Raw genomic sequence first — 26,578 nt, 5'->3', positions numbered from 1 at the left:
GCAAAGTCAAAACATTGCAAAGCTTAAACACAGCATGGAGAATTGTTAATATTTATCTCCCACTTCACATCCCTGTTACGTCACTTCTGTGCAAAAAGATAAATGCTTCAAATCAGCAACTGAGAGGAGAAAGAGAAATCAAAAAGCAGGTGAAGGATGCTAAGAGAAGCTGAAGAAGTGAAGTCTGGCTCTTGCTTTGAACATGACCTCTTGTTCTTTATATCACTGTGCTCTGCACACCCTGAGTCTGGCAGTGCTTGTAAGTAATTGCATGGAAAAAAAAAAAAAGCTTTTACTTCATTGTGTTTCAATAATTGTTCATTTCCTTGTGGGAGCAGATGGTCAGATACAGCTTTATTTTTATTTTTTTTAAATGAGTTTCTTTTCTCTCTGTTTGCTTTGGATTCCAGTTAAACAAGGCAAGATGCAATGAAAAGTGTGAACGGCAGCAGAAGGGACCCACGTTTATATCAGTTTATTTCTCTGCTTTCTTATGACACCCTCAGTAAAGAGAAACACATAAAGAGAAACTCTTATTTTGTGTGTGTGGGCTTTGAAAGACAGTGACAAAGAAGAAAAAACTGGAGGAGGGCTGTTACACCAGATGAGTTTTGATAGAATTTTCTTTCATTTCAGATTCTGCAGGTTTTTTTTGTTACAATTTCATCTGCCTTGGTGGCAGCACTGATATTTTTTGGCATGTGAGCAGCTGAGATGCTGCAGGTAACAAAAGAGTGGAACCAGAAGAGATGTTTAGGGCAGATTTAGAAAGAGCCAAAGCCATTAAAAAGTTTGGAGGTCTCGGTGACATCTCACTTTGGACAGAGATTGGCAAACCAAGATCCAGGATCATACCAGTATCGGGAAAGGTTTGTGCAAATCGGGGGCAGGATATTATCTTTGCTTTTGAGAATAATCACATCTTCAGCATCTTCCTTTTGTCATGCCTCCTCTACATCCTTTCTTCTTTCCTGGGAATCTCTTCTCTGAAGGGACATTTCATGAGGCATGGCACAGCAGCTTGGTTTTGTTTTCTTCATTGAGGAAAATAAACCACCGTGAAACGGCTGAACAGACTTTTTACTGGTGTGAAACGAGATTCCTTTGTACCACCTGTGTGACAAACCCACTTCCCTGTAGTAGGAGTAGATCAGTGTGACTGTTCTTAAGTAGAATATCAGGATTTAGTGCTAATGGTTAAAAATATGACTGAAGGTCTCTGTAAGAACCTGCCCCATTTACCCAAGAGAAACAGAATTTTCTTCTACAAAGTTGGGTTGCTTACTATATTATTATATACTGATCAAAACCAAGTCTATGTGTTAGTGTAAAATGAAAACCAAGTCTATGTGTTAGTGTATAATGAAAACCTCCTAGCATGTGTTGCATATTAGAGGATAGATAAACAACCCTCATTTGAGTACAAAATCGTGGAAAAGCAGGCCCCTGTTTTTCTTGTGGGTGTAATTTGTCCTTATGCTTTCTCTGGAAAACATGAACTCAGCTCCTGGAGAGGTTTGGAATGCTTAAGAAACCGACTCTCATCTCCTTAAACTGGGGGTCTGCTAGAGGAAAAGTGCTTTGAGGTGATAAATATACCTAAAACACAGCCTGGGAGTGGAATAAATCTTTCTATTTTATTTAACCTGAGTTTCTGTCATATCAGATCTGGCACTCGGTGTCTGCTCAGGCAGTGGTTAGGGCTGACTTGAAAATAAACTGTGACAGCACCTCCTAAGGTTGCTTCTTCTTGAAGGAAGAGGCAACAATTTAAATACCTGGTACTTGATCAGCCTCATCTTTTTATTTGAGATGCCTGTGCTAAATTAAGTGTTCTCACAGTCTGGAGACTTAGAAAGTAAAAGGAGAAAAAAAAGAATTTCCTGGAGTTTCCTGAACTGGTGAATGAGCCAAACAAGCTTTGCTCTTGCCATGAACATTTCAGAGAGCAAAGAGAATTTTGACAGGCAAAATCCAGCAATGTTTTTTTGCCAGAAGAAATAATTTAGAATAGTGCAAATGGGTGCATTTCCTCCTGCTGAGGTTTTTCTGGGCACAGTTCACTGAACCAAGGGAGTGTTGTAAAAGAGATTTTCAGTAAATAGTTTGACTGTTTTTTCTACTGAGTTATTGCAAGTTATTTCTTGCAATAGCTGTCATAAACCGTGGTTAGGGTATTTTCCTGCAGTTACTGTCCAGGGTGAGTACAAAGGGAGAAATAATATATGTTGGCATGAAAAGAGGCATCAAGACTGCAAAGCTTTTCGAGACAGATGCCATTTTTCTGTAATTCTGCCTCACATTGCATTTCTTAGTGGAGAGAAATGGAGGGTCTCTGTGGCAGGCACATTCTTCTCTCACTCAGGATTTTTCATAGAGGAGCACAGAGAGAAGAAAGAGAAAACAATTTCTATTTCTACTCCTTGTTTTCCCATGTGGAACGTGTTTGGAGAATTGTTTACCTGGGGTGATTGCTTGGTTGGATTCTGGTGAGGATTGTTTGAGCCTGGTGGCCAATCCAACCCACCTGTGGCTGGACTCTCAGAGAGGGTCATGAGTTGTGAGTGAGTTAGATATGGTAGTTAGAAAAAGTAGGTTTGTAGTTTTAGTATCTCCTTTAAATAGTATATTAATGTATTATAGTATAGTTATAATAAAGAAATCATTCAGCCTTCTGAACTGGAGTCAGACATCAGCATTTCTTCCCACCGGGTTGGTTCACCTGTGTTAACAAAAGGTCTCCCTATACCCCCTGGTTTTATTGATCTGGATGAAATCCCTGGGGCATCCCACAGATCTCCTCCTCCTTGGGCAGGGTAATGTCTGTGTTCTGCTCCATCCATCCATCCATCCATCCATCCATCCATCCCTCCCTCTATCCATTCCTTATCCATCCATCCATCCTTACCCTCCTCTCACACACACCAAACTCCATTCAGCCTGGAGAAGGAGCCCTGCTTTTCACTGCTGCCTTAAGCTGATCCATGGCACTGCTGTCTGCAAATCTGGCAGGAAAACCACATCCTCCTAAAAGTGCAGTAAAGGGGAAGCAGATGATCTTGCAGGGCATACGTATGGAGATAATGACATTTTTAACTACCAGGGCCCAAACCCCAGAAAAACAAATGCTGTGTAATTAATCCAGTGCTCTCCAGCAGCCTGAGAGCCTCAAATTTTTGGTCAATATGCTGTTCAAATGCTCCGCAGGCCAACAAGAGACATGGACATTAACATGGAGGGGAAACACCAGCTTATTGGAAAGGATACAATCTGCCCTCTGAATGAACTGAAAGCCAGAGAGTTATTTTCCAAATTCCCTGAATATGAATCTTCCCTGGGTGGAAGAAAACTGAGCCATATGCCAGCCACCTGTTCACCATGCAAGTCTCATGCTAGGCTAATTTTCTGTTTTGTTTCTGTGTTTTTGTGTCTATATTCACACATGCAGAGCACACCAGCACCAGTGGCCAGGGCATAGAGATAAAAGTCAGAGTGTCTCTGATCACAACTCATCTTTTGGGACTGGGGACAGAGGTTAAAGCTGGACAAGGCACATATTTTTTTAAATTTGTGTGAAATAGTCCTGTGTACTCCTGCCCAGTGGGTGCATTCTCACTAGTCTGGGTGTAACAGCCTGGGCAGATTTTGTCCTTGGCTACCCAAAGTTCTCTGGATGCCTTCAGATCCTTCTGTGGTTCCCATATAAGTCTAAATAAGGACTAAAGAACTGAATGTCTCCTGCTATTAAAACCCTGGGTGTCACTTTTTTCTTTATAACATCATACCAAACCAACAAATGCTTTGGTGCAGAGTGCTTTTTTTTTTCCCAAATAAAGGAGTTTTGCCTCCCACCCTGTGTAGAGGAAGGCAGATGGCAGAAGGGAGAGAACAGATTCAGTCCTTTTGGAGTGAAGAGCTCTTTCAGGAGACAGGTTTGCAGTAATTGTGATTTCATGATGATGCTTCTTTGGAGGTTGGCAGGCCTTTGTCTGTGCACATGTTCTGCAGCACTTCCTGCAGCACTGAGCCCTTCACTGATAAGAAAATTACCCTGACCAGGTGCAGTGTGCCTTTCTGGGGTCATACTTAACAGGGTCCAGCTAAAGTTAGGGTGTAAATGAATCCTGCACTCAAACTCAGGTTCTAGCAAAGAGATCTTTCATTATGAATGTAGCCAGAGGAATGTATAAACTTTCCAGCACAGAGCTGTAACTACCAGCTTGTGCAGAGACAGTAGCAGCCCTTGGATGGAAACCCTAAGCACTGTTCTATGTCCTTAAACCAGTCCTGTTAGATGTAAAAGTAGGTCTGGACTTAATGCCTGGTGAGATCCCATCCAATATCCCTTCTAACTAATCCCCCAAAACTCTCCTCCCTGTAGGTTGCTGGGAATGTCCACCCAGAATGTGATTTTATGGTAGAGCTGAAGAAAAAGGAGGCTGAATGTCTGGAGGCCCCACAAGATCATGGAAATGCAACATCACCAGGTATCCATCCATGTGTGAGGGAGAGGGAAGGGACCAGAGTCAGGACATGGCCAGGCTGCCAAAGGACATGAGGGTTTTATTTATGGTCCCATGTGCTGTTGTCTTGTCAGCTCTTCTTCCATCTACTCCCATTCCTTCCCATTCTTTTCTTTTTTCCAGTGTCCTTCACATTCAAATATGGACAGTCAATTTATCAGAGTGAATCCTTGTGCCCTTGTCCAATTCCTTGGCATCATGCTTGTTTGTTTGTGAGGGTGTGTTGATCTGATCTTTAAAAATAGGGCAACTCCTGAAGAGTTACAGTGATCTGATCCTTCTTCCATCCTCACTCTTCATTTATTGCATTCTTTCTGAAAACTCACCTCAGTCTAACACAGGGGTCTAACTAAAACAGATTAAATAGCACTCTGGGGGTGTTTATTTCTCATAATAAAACCTGTGGCTAAACTATTTTTATAAGATATGGAAGGGGTGGAGTGGCAAAGTTTAAAAAGGTTTGGGGTTTTATTTTGCTCAAATTTAACCATGCTTAAAAATATATTTCACTTTCTGCCTGAGGTTGCAAGAGAACTTGGGACAAATTGCTGTGCTGGCCAGAGGCAGATGCTGGAGAGATTCTTGCCTTACCATGTCCAAACATCCTCTTTCACTTCATGAAGGAGCCAGGTGATGTCCTACCATGGTTACTCCTGTTGTGTGTCTGGCAAGAGCATTTCTAAAAAGGGAGGGTGAAGACAGAGAATTTCATGTTCCCGTGAGCTGGAACAGAGAAGTATTGCAAAAACTTTAGGAGGATCTGAGGGACCTTAGCAGTTCTTCTCATATTTTAAGGATTATCCATAACTGGATTTGATTTCTGTAGTCTCTGATGAGGCCCTGGATCAAAAATATACTGAAATACAAGGAGTGATTCCTTGGTTTCCATGTGCTTTGGGGTCAGTTTGTTGTGTGAGTTGCCTACAAAGCTCATCTGCAGGTTGTTTTGGTCAGAACTTAAGCTTGGGGTTTCTTGAGATTTATGCTGTGATGGGTGTGGGATGAAATGAAAGGCAGAGGAATGAACAATGTGATTGTTCTTTAAGACCAAGGTTGGAGATACAAATCAGAATTTAGGCCTTGGAGCAGCACATGTGCTGCAAAACTGCAAACAAATGCCTTTGTGCCTGCTCCCAGTCTGGGTGAGCATGGCCAGTAACAAAATGTGAGCCCACAAGGAGCAAACCACCCTCCAGGAAAGACCTGGATTTGGCAGTCCCACAAGAAAAAGAAACTGCAAAGCCCAACCTCTGCCACATCCAACACATGCTAGTTATAAACGAGGGATAAGGAAATCCCTTTCATCTGTGCAGATTCATTTCCTGCTCTGGGATTCTCAACTTCTCCTTCATCTGACTCATAAATACTTTTTGTGGAAGCGTGCTGTCCCCGTGGAAGGGGCTGCTTATCCCAGCTTCTGATCTGCTAGGGAAGAGTAAGCCTCAGGGGAGGTGGGAATGAGAAGGGATGTGGTAGAAGGGTGAGTGCTGTGCAGAGCAGAAATTTATGGAGCAGTGCTTCCCAATCTTCTGCAGTGTGCCTGGTATAATTCCTTCCTTAGTCCTTCCCATCACCTCTTCCTTCTCTCCCTTCTTCCCATTGTTTGTCTATAAATAAAATACAAAGTTTTGTGTCTGATGACCTGAATGTGCACAGGAAAATTGTCCTACTGACTCTGTGAGATGCTAATGATCTTCTGGTACAACTTTATACCAGCCAGAGGTCTTCTGGTTTTTATTTTCCATATTATCTTGTCCTGCATTGAGAAAATTAAATACTTCTTTTTCAGCTGGGATGATAAAAAGAAATTGCACAAAAAAGGGCTGGTCTGACCCATTCCCTCCCTACCATGTGGCCTGTCCAGTAGAAGATGAGATTCCTCTTGAAGAAGTAAGTTTAATTCCATAAATTTATGTGAATAGTGTGCTGATGTTATAGTATTCCTTTCTATTCCTGAAGGTCACTGCAGACGGAAACTCAGAAGAAGCTGAAATTTCTTTCTAAGTATGGGATATAATTCCAATTTTTACTCTGGCCACCTATTTTGTAAGATGACTGAGAATGTTTTATTATTCAGGTGTAACAAAGCCAGCTGCAAATGCACAAGTATAACAGACAAAGATGTAGCACAAAATGTTCAAAAAATTTGTATTAAGACATTTCAGTAATATCAGACAGCAAGATGAATTTGTGGTATCACAGCATCTGTACAGAAAATATGCTATTAAAAGACCACTGTTCAAAATTTAGCAATATCTAAGGAAAAGAGTGGTTTTGGGTGTCTCATCCTGCATGAAATATCTAATTCAACAATGGAAAAAAAAAATCTCTGTAATCTCTGTAATGCAGATCAGAATTTGACATATTTCTTCAGCCAGATTTTCACTGTTGGTGATATCTTGAGGTTACAGGCACAGGGAAAATATAGTGCTTGATCCCTAATTAATAAGGATAAAATATGGTGATTTGAACCATATTTCAAAATGGGGAGATTTTGCACAGCCTGCCCAGAGAAGCTGTGGCTGCCCCTGGATCCCTGACAGTGTCCAAGGCCAGGTTGGATGGGGCTTGGAGCAACCTGGGATAGTGGAAGTTGTCCCTGCCCATGGCAGTGGTGGGACTGGATGAGCTTTAAGATCCTTCCCAACCCATTCTGTGATGATTCCATTATTTTACCTTGAAGAAACTCCTCAGTTGTAGGTTTATCTGTTTGAGGAGTTGATTATTTTCTGTTTTACACGTCTGATTTGTTGCCAGCTATGGTCAGCCTAGCACAGTTTTGATGTTTCTCATGGAGTGATACATCCAGACTTCCCGGCAAGCTTTGGAGCTCCGAGGTGCTTCAGTGAGCTCTGGCTGGAATTGTGCATAGTCAGGGATTTGGGTAATCCTACACAGCTCACAGTTCACCCACTAGACAAAAAAAACCACAAAACAAAACAAAACAAAACAAAAAAAAAAAAACAAAACAAAAAAAAAACAAAACAAAAAAAACCAAAAAAACCATTATGCCTGGTTTCCACCCCATTTAATTTCATCAGTCTCAAAAGAATACTGTGAAAGTCGGAGCTAATCTCTGCACCATGGATCTGTCTTAGTGCTTTGGTCAGAATCAGGTGGGAATTTTCCAGGGATATCTCTTGGCTGTCCCCACTTGCTGCATTCACACTGAGGCATGCTCTCAGAAAGGACAATCTGGTTTCTTATGGATAAAATTGAACTGGAAGGCAAACTCAGGGTGCAGCTGCTGTGCTCTGACCAATAATAACAGCTCAGGTTACACTGTGGATAATCATAAATCTGCACACTTGGATGCAAAATCCTTGGCATAAAAGGTTTCACTCTACTAATCCAGGAGTTGGAAGTAGATGATGTTTAAGGTCCCTTCCAACCCAAACCAGTCGAGGATTTATGATTCTATGACCTCCTCTTTCTAAGGCAATGTAGTGATAGATCCTTTTTTTTGGTCACAGAAATCAATAAGGTCTCATTTTCTAAAGACTTGAATTGTCTTCTGAGAGTGTTTCCCTTCATTAACTATAAAAGAAAAAGGATGAGAAAAAACAGGTTTGTATTAAAAATTACACAGATCAGCCCTGTGGTCAGGTTCTTCTCATTCTACTACAGACTCATATTTAGGCAGCTAATTTTTAAGCACCTAAATAAATTAAATAAATGTCAGTCTTATAATGCATAAAGTTCCCCTTAAGGCTCCAAACGACCATCTCCCCTTCCCCAAGTGAACTGTAGGAATGCACTGCACAGCTGTGCAGATTTTAGGTTGTAAAAGCATTGAAATGGGACCCAAGAGACAGATCATGTTAGACTGGAGTTAGATTTGCAGCCTAGAGCTTATTCATTCTGTTTTCTGCTTTCATCTGAGACAGCTGAAGTCAACTTATCCTCACTCAGAGATTGTGTCTGATAGAGGAGCCACTTAAATTGAAATGGATTTTGACTGGCATTCCAACTGAGCAGCAGTTGAGTTTGGCAGCAAGAAAAACAGAGGAAAGAAACAACCCCAGAAAAAAAAAAAAAAACCAAAAAAAAACAACAACCCACCAGAGCACAATAAAAATTGAAAAGAGGAATAGACAGCAAAAATGGAAGTAAGGAAGCAGAGGAAAGTGGAGAAAAATAGAGAAAGGCTGAGAGAATTCTGTATTCACCATGCTGCCAGCAGCATTGTCCTGCTACTGCTGGGGAGAAAACACAGTATAGAACACAGCATTTATAAAAATTGCATAAGATTTTGAACAATGCCTTTTTGAAGACTGGTGTGGGTTTTTATGGCTTTGTGAGTGAGCTTCAAATGACCCTGATCAAGCAATACATGTTTCAGCATCAGATTGGGTTGTATCCACACAACTATGGAATGGGACTACACAAAAGAAACATAATTAGTGATTTAAGTTGAATTTTGCTGCGGGATTTGAAGAGGGGGAAAAAGGCAGTCAGGGACATCAACTGAATGGAAGCACCAAACAAAGGAAAATTGACAGAATCAGTAAAAAAGCTGTCATTTAACAGCAACTTGTGTGAACAATCATTCTCTTTTCTAGCAATCCTACTTTTCTACTATAAAGATCATCTACACTGTGGGATACAGCGTGTCCATCGCTTCCCTCATCATTGCTGTGACAGTTCTGATTGCATTCAGGTAAAGGTGTCCTCTAACCTCAATTCTTTTCACAGTTTTTAATTTCTTAGACTGTGGAAGACAGCATTAGACATAACAAAATAACACAAATAGAAATTCAGGCGAATAAGAACAAAAAATTCCAGCCATGCTGGTTAAATAATATGAAACTGAAGCTGGGAATTAAAAGACATCAGAGAGAGACAGGAATAAGAAGATTCAGATCTTGGAAATAAACCCTGGCTGTCTCTTGGCAAAACTCAGCAACTCACTTTGATCCTGAAGAGCCAACAGAAAAATTTACTTGCTTTAGGCTGGAATCAAGATTTTTTTCATAAACTCTGCGTGCGTGCCTGTTATGGCTCCAGGGAATTTTTAATAAGAATATACACAAAGGACTTGATTCTGAAAGAGTGTTCCTATAGCATTTTATAGATTACTATTGAAACATTTACCACTAAAGACATGTTTTAAAGTTAGTTTCAGAATTTTGTCACATTTGGTGAGAATTCTTTCTTACCGAGTTAAGTATTTTATATCTATTTTATAGGTATTTTCAGGTCTAATTAAGAATATTTAACATATTTTATCATTTAATGTAGATTTAATGTTTGCCACCACGTGGGATTTATTTTATTAATTTTTGTTTATTTCTTGTATTTCTGTGAGATTAAAAAAAAAGAAAAAAAAAAAAGGCAGGAGTTTTATTATTATGTTGTGAGAATCAGGGTTCTCTAGGGAAAGTTTCTTGACCTCTGCTGGTTCCTAGTTCATGTCTGGAAGCCACCAGATATGTTTATTGACATCCACTCTGACCTCAGGAAAACAAACCAGCCCAAATGAGGGGAAAGAAAGAAACAATGGACATAAGGAGACGTAGTAATAGGGAGGAAAAAGTCATAATTAACAATGGGGTTGACATTTGAGGTCAGCAATAAAATTCTGCACACTCTAGGTGAACTTTCAGATTAGGTGACCCTCTGATTGTTGAGTCTGAATAGAATTTGGCTTTTAGTGGAACTTTTTGATTATTGACTCAAATCCTCATCTCCAAATAAAAACATGACTCCCTCAAAAATCTGTATATAATAACAGCAAAATTTTAATCTTTAATTAAATTTAAGGTCAAGGTGTAAATTGAATTTAAAGTAGATGTGTACATTGAATTTAAAATAGATGTACCAAATTGTTTTAAAGCTCTTCTGTGCTTTTACTTAATTCATCAAAATAATTTTGACAAAGTAAGGCAGAAACTATAATCCTGGTTAACAAGTCAAGAGATTAAGGTGTAGATTGTGGCTGATTTGCTTCACACGAGGAAGTTTTCTGCCTCTTTCTGAAAGAGCTCAGTGGATCAAAATGTTCTTCCTAAATGTGTCTGGAAGTACCTGAGATAAAACATGGGCTAATTGCTTATTTTAATTACTGCCAGCACAAGTAAGTTAATTACCTCAGAGGGACCTCTCTTCTTCTCTTCCAGGAGGCTTCGCTGTCCCAGGAATTATATCCACGTACAGCTCTTTTTTACATTCATCTTAAAGGCTATTGCCATTTTCATTAAGGATGCTGTCCTTTTCCAGGAGGAAGGCATTGATCACTGCAGCTTCTCCACAGTAAGCACATATAAAGCAGGATATTGTGGTATTTGGTGTTTTTATGTACCATTAATTTATGGTTTCACTTTTCTTCTCTCTTTTTTACTACTTACTGGGGCTTTTTTTTCCCCCTTCTAACCTGGTAATGAAAATTATATAATTCTTCAATTCAGTATATTTTACTTCCATAAATTATGCCCTCCTATATTCTTATAGCATCAATTTGTGATGTTGTAGTACTCTAAATGAAATTTGGACTTGCACATAGCAACAAAGTTGTATCATTACACTGTTATGTTTCAATAATCTGAAGCATAAAATTAAAGATCTCTGAGTACATCAAAGAACAACTTTTAAAGCTTATTCTTCTGGAAATGTTGGGTTTCCTGTTCTGGTTGGAAGCTCTGATCTGTAAACCACAAAGCACTCAAGGTACCAGACAATGAATTTAGCATTCATCTAGCCCCAGATCTCAGCAGTGGTTTTCAAGCAGAGGTTTATGGGATGGTTCTGCACTGCTCACAGCCACACAGAATTTTAGAGCCGAGCATAAGGAGAAAAATGTGTCCTTGAACCTTTATTCAAGGAGCATTTGACACTGAAGGTACACTCAAAGCAGTGAATTTGTGAGAACTCACATGCTCGGGAGCCCAAGTTACATTTCTAACACAGAGATAGAAAGCAAAATGCAGAGGGGATTCCAAGGCCTTATGATGGCTACAGCCTTACGTCTCAGAAATCCATTTCACATTTGAAGCCCTCAGTTTAACCATCAGTTAATAGTGAGATCTTATTCTTGGTAGAACTCAGCCAATATTACAGATGTCTACCTCATGGTCAAACCAAAGAGATGCATCTCCAAGCAATGCCTAAACCGTGACTTTCCTGTTCCCCAGACTGAATGCAAGATCTCCGTGGTTTTCTGCCACTACTTCATGATGACCAATTTCATGTGGCTGCTGGTGGAGGCTCTCTACCTCAACTGCCTGCTGCTCTCATCCCTGTCTCATGGAAGGAGATATTTTTGGTGGCTGGTTCTCTTTGGCTGGGGTAGGCACGGATTTTACAGGAAATTAGTAAAAGGCAAGGTGTGAAACGAGGCTGTGCAGCCTGGAGAAGATAAGGCTTCACAGAGACCACTGAGCAACTTCCAGGGGGTACAGGAAAGCTGGAGAGGGATTTTCCCAAGGAATGGAGTGATGGGACATGGAAATTCTGAATTGTGAGGGTGGTGAGGCCTTGGCACAGGTTGCCCAGGGAGGCTGTGAACTTCCCATGCCTGGAAGCGTCCAAGGCCAGGTTGGATGGGGATCTGAGCAACCTGGGACAGTGGAAGGTGTCCCTGTGGGCTGGAACCAGGTGATTTTTAAGGTGTCTTCTCCCCCAGGCCATTCTATGACTCTATGATTCCATGATTCCATGGTTCTATGACTGTATGATTCCATTATTCCATGGTTCTATGACTCTATGACTCTACAGTTCTATGGTTCTATGATTCCATGATCATTCCAATTAAAAATACTGGATGTGGAACCCAATTGATCTAACTAAAGTACCTAACTTGGGTGTTGCTTCCATTTTATTTTTATGTACATATTAGCCAGAAGCAATCAAGTTTTTTTTATGGCAATAAACCCCCTCTGAAAGGGGTGGAAAATCATTTATATTTGAGAATGCACAAGGAGACATCCTCCAGTCTTAACCTTCTTCACCCCACTGAAAACATGGTCACCTCTAAGGAGTTATCACAAACACCAGAGTTCAGTGTGCCTTGCTCCTGTTTGTGCAGAATGGTTACACAGGTTGGGAAAGGGAATTGTTTTTTCCTAAGCAGGAATTAATTTATTCCTGGTATTTTTACAGCCCATCTTTTGCACTGAGGTATTGTTTGAATGAAGCAGCTCTGTCCAATAAATAACAAAACAGGCAGTGAAACAGCAACATCTCCCCTCTGATTTTGTTGTTGTGTGGAATAAATGGAATTGTTCAGACTTAGAAATCCGAAATCAAGTGGGTGCCCACAGAGAGTTGCTGTGGGAAGGAAAAAGCAGAGCACTCCTCTATGGCAGGTGAATGCACTTGGCCAGAGGAATTTTTTGTTGCTTCAGGGAGGGAAATCCATGCCTGTTGCCACCAAAGATTAAGCTAGGCCTGACAACTCAGCAAACAGAATCACTTTTTTGTGTTTTAGGGACTGTATTTAAAGTAATTCCTGTTACAGGAACTGACCCCAAAAGGTAATTCCAGCTCTCAAAAATGATTGATCTGCATCATTGCAGCAGAGTTTCAGTGGACAAGGCTTGAATTAATTATACCTTATTTTAAAATGTCTGACAGGTTTTCCAACACTTTTCACCCTTATATGGATATTGACAAAATTCTACTTTGAAGACACAGCGTAAGTCATTGTTTCCCACATTATTCTATATTTTTGGGTTATATTATTAATTGATTGCCGTGATTACATATGTATATCTTTTTCTAAACTTACTATCATATTCACAGATGCTGGGATATTAATCAAGGCTCTCCTTATTGGTGGCTAATCAAAGGACCAATAATAATTTCTGTGGGGGTAGGTACTTCTGAGTTTGCTGATATTACTAAGAAGAAAAAAAGGCTTTTGTATTAAAATTGGGTTGCTGTTTGCTGAGTTGTAGGAAGAGAAATGGTAAATTCCTACTGTTAACTGTCTATGTCCAATGCAAACTAAAAAGTTTGTCTTTCAAAAAAATTAAAACTTTCCTAGAATTGTCTGTTTAGTTGAAATTTAATAGCAAGTGAGTGGACTAAATACTCCTTATATCTGAAAACAAAATTTTAGCATAAGAGTTCAGAATCAGCCATAAATTTTAATACAAAACTTTCAAGGGAAATAAGTTTCTGTTCAGAGCTGACAACTGATAACAGCTCTTGAGCCTGGCATTTATTAAATAAACTGATGGTCTTTAAATGATTATCATAAATGTTTACTCCCATAAGTCATTAAACCCAAGCAGTGTTTGAGAAAGCAGTTAATGGATGACCTTAAAGTCAGCTATAAAAGCCTTGATTTAATTGGAGGAAAGATGCATGCAAAGGAGGGATTTGGAATCACAGAATGCGTTGGATTGGAAGGGACTTTAAAGACAAACACAAACAATGTGAGTGAAGAATCTCAAGTTGAATTCTGATCAGAGATCACTGGGTTTCAATAAAATATTTCACGTCCTTCTACCTCTGCTATTTCTTCGGCTGGAATTCACATAGAGCATCACTAATGGATAGAATGAGGTTGGACCCTCTGGTAAAATGAGGACATTCTTAGACAAAATTAAACATTCATCCTCATCTAAGGAAGAGCTGGTGTGTACAGACACTTAAAAAAAATGCATGGGGAGAATCCCTTTGGTCGTGGAAAGCTGAGCAGCCTCACAGACTTTGCATAAAGCTGTGCCAAATTACAACTGTAGAAGAATCGATTTGCAAGTCAGGATTGACCCTAACTGCTTTGGAGCTGAGCTAATGCGCCTCAAGGGCTCCTTCAGAGCCAATAAAGGGAAATATGCACTTTTGGCAAGTGATTCACCTGATTTAAAACAAATATCTACCCTGGGAGGAGGTGACCTGCCTCCAAGCCCACCTGAGGCTCTATTAACTCTCCTGGCTGGTTTTCCACCCACTGCAAAGGCAGAACAGGGTGATCATCTCTGATGGAAATATCTCATTGCAGAAGTATTTAGGCAGAAAAATTCTACTAATAGCACCCAGAGAGATCGGCCAGAATTTAATGCAATATTTGTCTCTAAGGAGAATCCAACTGATTTGAGCTACAAAAGGTAAAAGAGAGTCACACAAGATAGTGACGAAAATATTTTGCTGAACAAAGTGAAATTCTCAAGTTTTCATCTTCAGCCATTTTTTCAAGCAGGAATGCAACTTATTTAAATACTTGAGTGCTGCAAGCAGGAATAGCATTAATGACCTTACACTGAAACCACAGAAATTCCATTGTAACTAAAATTAAACAACAACAACAACAAAAACCCACCAGATTTTCACTGCAAAGTTTTACATCAGAAATTAACCTTGTCTTTTTCTTCTCTCCCACCCCTCAAATGTTGTGAACAGGTCAATTTTGTCCTATTTATCAACATCATCAGAATTTTGTTGAAAAAACTAGACCCTAGACAAATCAACTTCAATAATTCTTCTCAGTACAGGTGATGTATGGAATAATTTTTTTAAACTCAATTATTTTAATTATAATAATAAAAAGTTATGTTGTCTTTTCTAAACAGAGAAGTACTTGCTCAATGTCACAGACAGGCTCAGTTTAATTGGTATTAAATTTTAAAATTCCCAACCTTATCCCATTCCAAAGGAAAATAGTCAAAGGGTGAGACTCTAGTCACCTCATATTGGCCAATGGGATGTATTCAAATCAGCTCAGATGTCTGCCTTCCAATTAAAATCAATGGGGAGACAACTAAATTAATTGAATTGGCATTAAACCTGTTATTTAGGACAGGAAAAATGATCCTGTATTGCTGCCTTTCTCTGTATGAGAACTGTAAAGGAAGCCAGCATATTTATTTCTAGGTTATACATATTTTTATATATACTAGTTTCTTTTTCACTTCTGCTCACTACTGTGGCACACTTACTGCATTAGATTTTACTTAGAAAAATAATATCACCTTATTTCTTCTCATCTCCTGTGCTAGACGTCTCTCAAGGTCAACTCTGCTGCTAATTCCTTTATTTGGAACCCATTACATTGTCTTCAACTTCCTCCCAGAATACACCAGCCTGGGGGTTCGGCTTTATTTGGAGCTCTGCATTGGATCTTTTCAGGTAGAATTACCACAGATCCTTTGGTTCCTTCTTACCAGTTTTTCTATTTTAGCCTTGTGTCCTCATGCCAACAAGAATTGCACAAAAAGACTCCTCGGATCCTGAAACCAGTGTCTGCTCACAAAGTTCCTGGTGCTGTGCTGAGTTAAAATGTCTGAAGAGGTGACAAATCCTACCTGGCTCTAGGCTGGCCTCCAGATTTTACAAATACAAAATTTCAGATAAATGTGTAAATTGGATGGGGGGCCAAAGTCAAGCGTGGAAAATCTTCCTTGATACCAGTACTTGTCCACCTGCCTTCCCTGACTTCACTAACAAATTCAAGCTAACTTGGGTTGATTTAAATCCTCCAGAGGCAAAGTTGCAGGTCCACCCCCCTTGCTAATTGATAAAGAATAAATTGATAATTAAACATAAGCATCAAGCAGTGCCTGGTGCGTGCACCAGCCCCACACAGGCTGCTGTCCCAAGGAATGCCACATCCCTTCCCCTCCTGCAAATGCCTCCCACTGCTCTGGATTGGCACACAAGGCATGGACAGCTTGAGGAGCTGGATGCCGACAAGAAAAGCTCCTGCTCTGATGTCCCTTCCAGGTGGTTTTGCTCCCTGAGTTATGAGCTGGGCAGGACCCAATTTCCCTTTGCTTCCCTCCTGTTCCCTGTGCTGCACCTCAGTCCAAAGCAGCAGCTGTGGGAATGCCTCCAAACCTCCCCAGGGAACAGATCTCTCCCTGGATGGTTCCAGGGATTGTTCATTGGATGATTCTCAGGGAGCACCACCATCCATCCATGATTTTTTTCCTCTTGAAGATTGAATCCATTGTGTCAGTCCTGCCCAACAAACCCTGTCCATCAATCCCAACCCTCTGTACAGGGAGGGGACCTTCACTGAGTTAATGAATAGTTAATGAATAATTTAATGGAATAGAAGTCTGAGGTGTTGAGCCAGGATCTGGTCATGTAGGTCCTTTGACCTCCTAGGATTTGTCCTGGATTTACCTCAGTTCAGAATCTTAACAAATACATTCAATAGGCCAGAATTTGATCTCATCTGGTAGTCTACAAAGACGCAGAATCTGACTGGAGAGCTGTGTGAGCTCCATCCATGGATCTCCTTCTGCAGTCTCTGTTTTACTTTCTTTAGAGTGCATAAAGAATCAGCTGTCAGCGTGCTGGGCTGGAGAGTGGGCCACACTTCCATAATCATCAGTCACAGTTGTGAATTCATAGCGTGGGACTGATTTTGGTGAAATGCCACTAACCAGGTGTTTATCTTTAAAGCGGTTCAGCTTTATTGGAGATCCATAAATTATCTTTCAACTTCCAGCAATCTCCCACCTATAGTGATGCTCACTAATTCACATACCATGAAGTCAGATAATGTAACTGGCTTTTTCAGACTGTCTTAACCCTCAAAACTTTTTCTTCTGGTCTTTTTCAGGGGTTTATTGTGGCAGTTCTCTATTGTTTCCTGAACCAAGAGGTAAGGAAACTATATCAGATATATCTTCTACAATATTGCATTCAGTGGCAAATATATAGTTAACAAGCAGTTTCATACAAAAAAATAACCAAATCTTTCATTTTCTTATGACTGTTACGTGGCTAACAATGTTGATGTATTTCATTTCAATGATCTTCATGGGAATGAAGCCATCTAGTGGAGAAATAAACTTTTACTACTTTGCTATTCTGTCAAGTATTTTTCATCCTTTCTGCACATTTTTGTCCTATAGCAGGGCTTGGAAAACTCCTGCTAAGTCCAGATCTGAAAATACAACTTTCTTAAGTGGTGCAGAGAAATCTCCATTTACTAAAGATCTATATTTAAATTGGAAAGAATTTAAATGCATACCTTTGCCCAATAGTGATTTTTTTTTTTTTTTTTTAGTATTTTTAATAGTCTCATGAAGCATCTCAGTATTTCTTCGTGTTAAATGAAAATCTGGTTTTCTGTTTAGAATGTTTAAGTCAGAATTTTACTGGTAAAATTTGGGTAAAATTCTGCTAAATCTGTTTTTCTGTTTAGAATGTTTAAGTTAGAATTTTATTGGTAAAATTCGAGTAAAATTCTGCTAAATCTGGTTTTCTGTTTAGAATGTTCAAGTCAGAATTTTAATGTTGATGGGAGAGGAGTCTTTCCTTTTACCTTAGTGTCCAGGTCCATTTACACAGTCTATATGTGATAATAATGCATCTTAAAGGAATTATACAGAAAACATTAAAATTTATCCTCCACATTTTAGAATATGTTGAAACTCTGGAATTTTCCCTCATTTTCTGACTCCAGAGTAGCTGAGATTGCTCCTTTGGAATATGACTGGGATTCAGTTTCAGACTAACACTCCGCAGGATTCTGTCTGCAGCTCCTGAAAAGGAGACTCCTGTTCCATATATGCCCACCCTTCTCCCCAGAAAGGGCATCCCTGGAGTGTCAAAGATGTGTTTAGGAGATGAATCTCATCCCTGACCACTCTAGACTCCCTGGACTGTATTGCTAAGCCTTCAATTTCCAGTTTAAAGTTTAAAGTCAAGGGCTGATTAAGCCTTCAAACAGTATTTAGTCACCTACATGCGCCATGGGCCAAACTTCCTGAATTCTATCAGAAATTTCTGAAATATTAAATTAAATGGTTTTAAATATATTAACATTCTTAGCCTTTTGGTTGAGTTTATGGCCATGAATTACTGGCTACTCTAATGATGTTTGTGTTTAGATAAAAATCCTGTCATTAGTTTGTTAATAACCCTAATCCCTTCTAACCACAGACCACAGCTTCACATCCAGCTCGACCTCCCAGACACACAGCACTTCCATACAGAAATTCCCTTCCTATTAAACATCTGGGGAGGCACATTCCTAACAAGAATCAGATGTGACAGGAGGATTTAGTGGGTGGCCTGGACCCACTCTGTGCTCCTGTGAACATGCCACTACAAGACACACAATGACACAGCTGTCAACAACACACAGCAAATGTCTCCTGACTCTGCTGGCTTTCCCCTCATCATCTCAAATGCCAAAGCAGCATTATTTCCCAGCCACAAATTGGTGAATGCTGATTAAGAAACTTGCTGCAGATTATACTTTTCTAGAAGCAGATGGAACCAAGACAACATCCTTTAGCAACTGAGAAAGATCAGGCAATGTGGAGAAAATATATTTAATTGTGTAGGCTACGTTGGTGAGATCTATGGTAGAATAAATATTCATGGGAATATTTTAAAAAAAAAAGGAGAAGGTAAACGAAAAAAGCTAAGTTATTTTGGTAATGGAGAAAATGGTTTATAGTGCTAGAGACCTCAAGCTTAGTACTGACAGAACTTCAGGAGTATTCATCAGTGCAGAAAGATGGCCATGCTGAGACAGGATTCTACTTCCTATCAGCTAAAAAGGAAACTTGATTTGGACAGAGATGTCTAAAAACTTTATTCTTTTCTAGCCCCTCTTTCTGTCCTGCTACTTTCCCACTGTCTGCTCCCCAGCAGAATCCAACCACAAAAGAGCCTTTTCCTTTGTTCCTGAGGTGCAAACGGAAATCGGGCGGAGGTGGCACGGGAAGAGGCGTGGGCTGGTGCCAGTGTGGAGGAGGACCAGGTGGACTGTGCCCTCCAGCTCTGGGGTGAAAATGACCACATCTGTGTGCTGAAAATGGCCTCAGGCTCTGGAGGGGAAAAAAACCAACCAAACAAACAAAATTTTACCAAACATATTTATTACAGTTTATCCTGAGCAAATTGTTGGAGGATCCTTCAATTCTGACCCATGGGGCTTTTTTCTGCAGGACAAGCATTGCTGGGACAGATTAAACACTGACTGATCTTCTAAAACAAAATAACTCTCTCAGTGATAACTCTGCACCACAGCAAATATAAAAATCACTTATTCTGGTTCATTTCTACACTTTCACTGATAGAGCACAAAGTATTTATGAATGGACACCAGCAGCACCATCCAGTGACACTATAGATGACCACCTCTGGAAAACAGAATTCAATTCCAATTTAGTGGGAGCTGGAGTCTATCCAGCTTCTTCAAGCTTTGTTCCATGGTTTGATTCCACAGACATATAAATAAGAAGCCCAAAGTCTTGCTGAACTGCATCACAAAAAGCCCTTTTATGTTGTCTTTTTACATCGTCTCTTTAGAAGCAAAAAGATTCAATTTCGCCAGAAAACACTCTCAGGTTCTGATGTTATTTCAAGAGTTACAGGTAAGAAAATTTCTGACAGCCAAGTAGCAGGAAAGGGAGACATTGGGAAGGCCAAGGCTCCATATGATAATCATTAAGGAAATTCTTTGCAAGGAAATGAAAAGAAAAAAACAACTTTTGCAGAGAAAGAGAATGAGACCCCCAGGAGATGGGCTGGGAGACTGCTGGGAATATTGCAAAATATTTTCTTATGTGTGACTGTTTTTGCTCTCCAGTGTTGTAAAAGATTCAGAAGCTTGAAAATAAACTTGGATTCCCAGTGTTTGTACTTGAGTGGTTTTGTTTTGTTTTGTTTTATTTCATTTTTTTGTTTTTTTTTTTTTTTCCTACAATGGTGATTGTAATCTATATATTAAAAGATTGATTAAACTTTTTGATGGGAATATCAGGGCTTGGAAAGGAGTGAAGAAAGTTAAGTTGCACCAACCAGTGAGGATCATTGCATGAATACACTTTACCCTGCTCTTCTGAACATTTCAGTGAGCTGCCAAGTCTGATTAAAACCCAGAAATTTCCCTTTGCTGAATCCAGGTAATTACAGCAAACTTGAAGAAATGGAATGTTGCTTCACCTAAATTTTGTATAAAAGTTGACTGCTCAGGATTTCCTTTTCCACTTAAAAAAAAAAAAAAAAAAAAAAAAAAAAAAAAAAAAAAAGTTTTTTTTCCCCTTGTTATTCTTCTACCTGTGAAAATTACAGCAATGGCTGGATTCAGACCTGAGGGTGTTTATTTCCATTTCTGAAGTGACTCTTTGGAACACATTTTACAATGGCAAGCCCAAGACATTGTTTTTACTCGTTTCCTTCCATTATCCAGAAGAATTCAAGGTTCTGGATGGAGAGAAAGGAACTAACAGAGAGCAGCCTTCACGTGGCTTTCAGTGTCCCACAGCACCCAGCTCTGGTGGAAAAGTGGCATAACCAGTGAACATGAGCTCTTTCCTGGAGAGGAATGTTTTTCAGCCTCCCAGAGATCATCGTCTCTATCAGCTAAAATAATAATAACTCAGGAAAGACAGATAAATTTTACCCATCTCTCCTCGTAAATGTTTAGATAGATTTTTTTTTTGCAGCTGCTGCATTGCTGCTGGTGGGAAAATGGGCAAATTTACTGTGAACACTGTCACGCTCTAAAAGCATAAGACAAAAAGCAATAAAAACCAAATAAAATTCCTTCTTCTCCTGAACAGATCAACCACTGTGAGGCTCAGCTGATTTCTGGATGTGTGATGCCACTTTCTGGTCTCCCTGTGTTTTAAAGTGTCATATTAAGACTCTTGACCATATCAAATGGATTTTCTGGAATCTGAAATTCTGGAATGGGGTTTCCACATAAGTAACAGATATGAAGGCACATGAACACAGGGTCTTCTCAGGGCTCTTGTTTTTAGAGAAATTTGGATTAAGTGATTGACCCAAATCCCTCTGCATCAAAAATAGTTGGTCTGTCCAAATAATTTCCATTGGCTCCGTATCATCTCTAATAGGCACAATTATTTGGCTGCATTCCAGTACCTGTGGCATCCATTGCCACCTAAATAGGGTTATTAAACACTGAATCTTTGTCCTTCTCCAGTCATCTCAGCTTTTTCTAGCACGAAAAAGAGCAGGAATCTTAAAGACATCATTTTGTCCCTTCCTGAAATAAACCCTAGCTACTATCCAGGGAATATTTTCCTTGGGGATGGCTGAGACTGGAAACAGAAGTGGTTAAAATCACAAGAAATTGCTCAAAATATTTAATTATAGTATTAATATCAGTTATGACAAGGCATGACATGGAGATTAGCATTGCATTACATTTTTTACTAAATCCTATATTAAATATAAAATGTTGAGCAGGATTCAAAAACTGAAGTGATTCAGCTTTTCAGGATGGGAATTGCATTGAAATTTAGATTATTTTTACTGGTCTTAACGTGAGTTTAGGAGCATGTGCACACTTATCACATAAGATTATCTTTCTACACATTCTTGTCTATCACATGGAAGGTTTGATAACACAAGTATGAAAAGTATAGCAGCAGAAACTCCTTAACCTTTGAAGAATAAATTTGCCTAAGTGTGATTTGCTTTCACTTGAAGTAGGGCCACAGCAACGGAAAACTGGGTTGAAGACAGAAAATTATTCCCAGGGTGTGCAAATTGCTACAGGGTTTACAATGCAGTGAGTAAAACCAGAAATAAAAAGGTGCTTCCAGGCCTAGGGGCATGAGCTGATCTCACTGCAGGCTGCAGAAGTAAAAGAAATTCAGTTTTAGGTGTTAACTTTCAATTTTCTGCCTGCTTAGGTGCAAGTTAAATCACTTGGTCTCAAAATAATATCTTACCACAAGTCATTGTGTTATATTGGTTAACTTTTCTGCTCCCATCCTCAAAAACACCGCTAGATACCTAAAAATAAGCAATAGCTTCTAATTTGTTTTTTTGAATGGAAATATCCCATTTTTTTGTGGGAGCACTTGATTAATTTCTTCTACATTCACATTTGGGTGGCATTTTCTGTTGGGCTTTTGCCCACTAGTTTTGTCATCATTTCTTCATCTTCAGGCTTTTACACTGATTTTTTTCTGTCTAGCTCAGTGCCTTACATGCTTCCCCACACACTGTAACTGCTAAGTTTAATGGCAAATTCTCTTCTACTAACAGCATATATTTTATATGAACAAAATTAAACAGTGTATCCCATAATGACTGTCAGAGAACACTCCTGGTTCTTCTGTCTTTATCTGACATCAAGGAGAGATCACTATTATTGGTTTTATATAATGAAATAATTTCAATTTTCAGTGAAGCAAGGATAACTGTTCAATACTTTGTTTTTTATTTGAATTATGATTCAAGCTCTGGTGCAGTAAACCCTCAGTACCTCTTCCAAGGAGTGTCCCACAGTGATGACACTGAACTTAGAATAGGAGACTGGAGAAGAGAAAACATAAAAATATTAAAAGTGGCCCTAAGGTCTATTATTGGAATAAATTAATATATATTCATATATTCATATATATACATTTTCATATATATAATATATATATTATATAATATATAAATATATAATAATATATAATATAATATATAATATAATATAATATAATATATAATATAATAGATAATATAATATAATATATAATATATAATATATAATATATAATATATAATATATAATATATAATATATAATATATAATATTATATAATATATAATTAATATAATATATAATATCTATTATAATGATAATATGTAATATATAAATTATATATTATATATATATAAATATATTTTACATATAGATTTATTTATATATATATAATTATTATTGGAATAAAAATTCTACTGGCATCATTTGTTACCTGAACCAATTTGTAGCTGAAGTTTTTCCATGTAAGATCCCAGATGTCACTGCCTGTCTGTGATGGGTTGAGAACAAGCCTGGAACATCCTTTAATGATGGTTCTGCTGTTCCCTGCTGGTCAGGGAGAGCTCTGGAAACTGAAATTGAGCTCAGCTTTGATAGCAAGAGACACAATCACATTTACACCGTCACTGTCTGGCTGGAATTGTGCTCTGGTATTATCAAATCAAGATATTGATATGGTACTCTTCAGTTCTGCCATTATCCCTGAGGGACAAAGCTTTTCATCAGATCCTGCCCACTGCAAAATTCGTCTTTGGTTGGTGGAAATTGTTTTATGGCACATGACGAAAATCCTACATCCAAAGAGCTTAAAAAAAAAAAAAAAAAAAAAAAGAATTGCAGTTTCTATGAATATTTCATGATTTTTGGGGTAATGCTGCAAATAAAAATACATTGTGTTCATATTTCATGACATAAATTAAATGTCTGGAATGTTTATTTCTACTACATTTTGCTTCAAATGCCATCAATTTTTAATATATATTAAAATATAATAGTATGACGGAATAAAGTTAAAATATTATTTGTAATTTCATGGATCAATAGGATTTTCCTGTCATATTGGATGTGATTGAACAAAACCACTGTGTCAAAGTGGACAATAAATACCTTTCTTAAAGCCACAGGAACACGTACAATATATCTTTAATTTTTTTTTTTTAACACAAATGTCTGCAATGGATCTGTTTCTTTATAACACTCAGTTAACTTTTCAGACCATTTTATCTGTATTTTAGCCGGGCCTGTGCAGAGCTGCTCTATGCAAAATGTCCCTGACCATGGAAGGAGTTGGAGCTAAATGATCTTTAAGGTCCCTTCCAACTCATTTTAGGATTCTGTGGTTCAGGACAAACTAAAATCACACCTTTAAATCAGATTTATCTCCAGTTGTTTTAGCTAAATAAAGTTTAGGAAATGATGAGAGGGTGAGGTAGTGCCTCTCCTCCCTTCTTAAGCACAAGCTTTATTTTCATAACTCAGGTTTCCAGCCAGAAAAAGCCCCATGTTCCAGAGGATTAGGTCTACAGGAAATTGTAGAAACACCTGGTTTTGGTAATAGAGTTAATTTCTGATTATTTTAAAGAATTTTAGAAACCAGAGAAATACCCACACCTAATCCACAGAGTGCCTTAACAAGTTAAGGATTTTCTCCATCTCCTGAGTGAAAAGATAATGACAGTGAGTAAAACAGAACTCAGAGTCCCACTCAGCTTGATGGGAAAAAAACCACCAGATATTCTGTTTATTCTGTGTTAACTGTGCTTTCTTAGCCACTGAGACCTACAGATAAAAGGTAAAATGCCTTAAGGGAAAATGAAGCATTTTAAAGGAAAATGAGCAATGTCAGGGTGGAAGTGAAAGGGCTTTTCCTTGAAAAGTTCCCTCACACCCTGCCCAACACTGAAAGCATTACCAGAGAGGCAAAGTCTAAGTGGGTTCAAGACAAAGTTGCAGAAATGAATGGAAAATTTGGAAAATCTGGGAAGCAGATCACATGCCTGCCCTAAGCTTCCCCTCTTCTCTGGGTGTGAGGTTTGACCATCGTCACTGGTGAACAAAGTGCTGATCAGAAAGTTCCAAAGTGAACTTCCAGTTGAAACATCTGCCCCCTTTCCTAGCAAAAAATGTGCACTTATGTCACAAAGAGCACACAGTAGACCACACATTGGGGTGGGGGAACTGAAATTTAATCTGATTACTCTGAAAACAGCCCAAATTTCTCTAGTTCAAATGAAAACTCTTGTGTGGCTTTCCATGGAGGTGAGAGGGAGGACACAAACTGTTGCAGAAAATAGTGACAAGGGGTTCTTTTACCTCCTGATCTTTTCTCCCCCGTTTCGTGCAATTACAACGTGGTTCTGTCCCCAGTTTCACTGGCTTCTAGGCTACTTTATATTTTATGACTTTTTTTTCTCGTGTAAAGACGTGATTTATCCTACAGACCAGAGATTGGTTCTCTGTGATATGTGCTACCTATAGATTTATTTTAGTCTAAAGACACATCCCTGCTCCACTAGATGGCAGCCAGGACCTTCCCAGACCCCATCCCTCCGACACAGGATTCTCCTTTTGCCGGATTCGCTCGGCGCACACCAATTGAGATGTTCCATCCAGCGGGTGAATTATCTCACCACCCTTCAGTGACACCCTCAGCATTCCACACCACTGAACTCCACCCCCCATCCTACAGCCAGGACATTCCATCTGTCTTTCCCTTGCTGCTTGTCCAGCTTGGACTCGATGATTTAGACAATTTTATTGTCACAAAAGTACCTGGAAGTTCCTCTGGAAGGTTGTGCCACCTATTTACGCTGGACATCCCTTGGTGGAGTGAGCCCAAGGAGTCCTTGAGGCCAACCTGCCAAGCTTTGTGCGGGTTGTGAGATTCCCAGGTGTGGATTTAGGCATGGCTGGAGCTCCTACTCATCCCTGAATAAAATCCAGAGTCTCCTGGAGCACCCAGCACACAGCCTGGGAGCTGATTTCGAGGACATTGGTGACTGAGAGCCAAGTGGAAGATGTGTCACTTCCCTTTTCCCACCCTCGGGGACATGATGACATCCCATGGCAGCAGACAGACAAACCCAGGCATGGTGGGAATAAATTTTACTCCCTGTGGGAATGCCTTGCATTGCTGGTGGAGTGTCTGGGAGGGGATGGTCTGTGGGGCCAACCCCTCGCTCTGGAGAAGCAACAGATGGCCAAGGTGCCAAAGCAAAGGCTGAATCATTTGGGTGGAATAATCAGTGCCTCAGAGCTGGTGTTTGAGGTAAAGCAGCTCCTGCCAGGAGCAGGGCTCTCAGGCTGCATCCCAACACCCAGCAAACGTGGATTTGGAGCAAAAGCCTGGAGCTTAGCACAGGCAGCCGGGTTGTGGTTACACGGAGCTCAATTCAAGCTTTAAATCCACCTGAGATGCCAAGAAAAAATAAATGAATTAACAGCTATGGCCTGGGCTTAGTGCCACAGCTGCTTGGCTGCTCAGCTGTAGGAAATTCATTCATGGTGTCCCCTTGGTCACTTGGTTGTGAGAGCAGTGAACACATTTATGATGCCAGCTCTAAAAATCACAAAGTGGCACCTAGTATTGTGACAAAACCTCAGCAGTTCCTTGCTATTTTGTTTCCTCGGGGATTTTATGTTATTTAAATACATTTCAGTGGATTTTTTGAGAGAAAACTTTGTAGGTTTATAGTGATCTCTGTCAGGATCAGTTTTGGTAAAAGCTGGACCTGAAGTGAAGATGGATTCTGGTTTTGGTAGGTGGTTGGATATCTCCAGGTTTTATTGAAGAAAAAAAGTGGATTTTTATTGTGGATAGGTGGGAAAGGGGAAGGGAAGGGGAAGAGAAGGG

At 39.4% G+C, this 26,578-nt stretch overlaps 1 protein-coding gene and 1 long non-coding RNA gene across 2 annotated transcripts; one reads left to right on the top strand and one right to left on the bottom strand.

Moving 5' to 3' along the window:
* The first annotated feature begins 202 nt into the window (after nt 1–202).
* On the top strand, nt 203–19,399 carry GHRHR (growth hormone releasing hormone receptor). Its single transcript, XM_053937400.1, has 13 exons — nt 203–259; nt 4,382–4,487; nt 5,046–5,153; nt 6,313–6,413; nt 9,086–9,183; nt 10,643–10,775; nt 11,654–11,807; nt 13,095–13,155; nt 13,263–13,332; nt 14,868–14,959; nt 15,464–15,593; nt 17,035–17,076; nt 19,121–19,399. The coding sequence occupies exons 1-13, from the start codon at nt 203–205 to the stop codon at nt 19,241–19,243; spliced, it is 1,275 nt and encodes a 424-aa protein (XP_053793375.1). The 3' UTR covers nt 19,244–19,399.
* Nucleotides 19,400–22,652: 3,253 nt separating this feature from the next.
* LOC128785170 (uncharacterized) lies at nt 22,653–24,757 on the bottom strand. The gene is made up of 3 exons (XR_008429784.1): nt 24,638–24,757; nt 23,159–23,530; nt 22,653–22,727 (listed from the first exon to the last, which is right to left on the bottom strand). It is a non-coding gene; the product is annotated as an uncharacterized LOC128785170 (long non-coding RNA).
* Nucleotides 24,758–26,578: the final 1,821 nt, after the last annotated feature.

The sequence above is a fragment of the Vidua chalybeata genome, chromosome 1 (assembly GCF_026979565.1).
Source record: "Vidua chalybeata isolate OUT-0048 chromosome 1, bVidCha1 merged haplotype, whole genome shotgun sequence".
NCBI classification, from domain to species: Eukaryota; Metazoa; Chordata; class Aves; order Passeriformes; family Viduidae; genus Vidua; species Vidua chalybeata.
The sequence above is the reverse complement of the archived record's forward strand: the minus strand, read 5'-3'. Positions and strand labels throughout refer to the sequence as shown.

What these genes read in the sequence shown, in the direction of transcription:
- GHRHR (XM_053937400.1), top strand. Translation starts at nt 203, where the DNA reads ATGACCTCTTGTTCTTTATATCACTGTGCTCTGCACACCCTGAGTCTG. An exon ending in CCCTGAGTCTGGCAGTGCTT is followed by an intron (nt 260 to 4,381) that starts GTAAGTAATTGC and finishes TCCTCCCTGTAG; the next exon opens with GTTGCTGGGAATGTCCACCC. An exon ending in TTCTACTTTGAAGACACAGC is followed by an intron (nt 13,156 to 13,262) that starts GTAAGTCATTGT and finishes TCATATTCACAG; the next exon opens with ATGCTGGGATATTAATCAAG.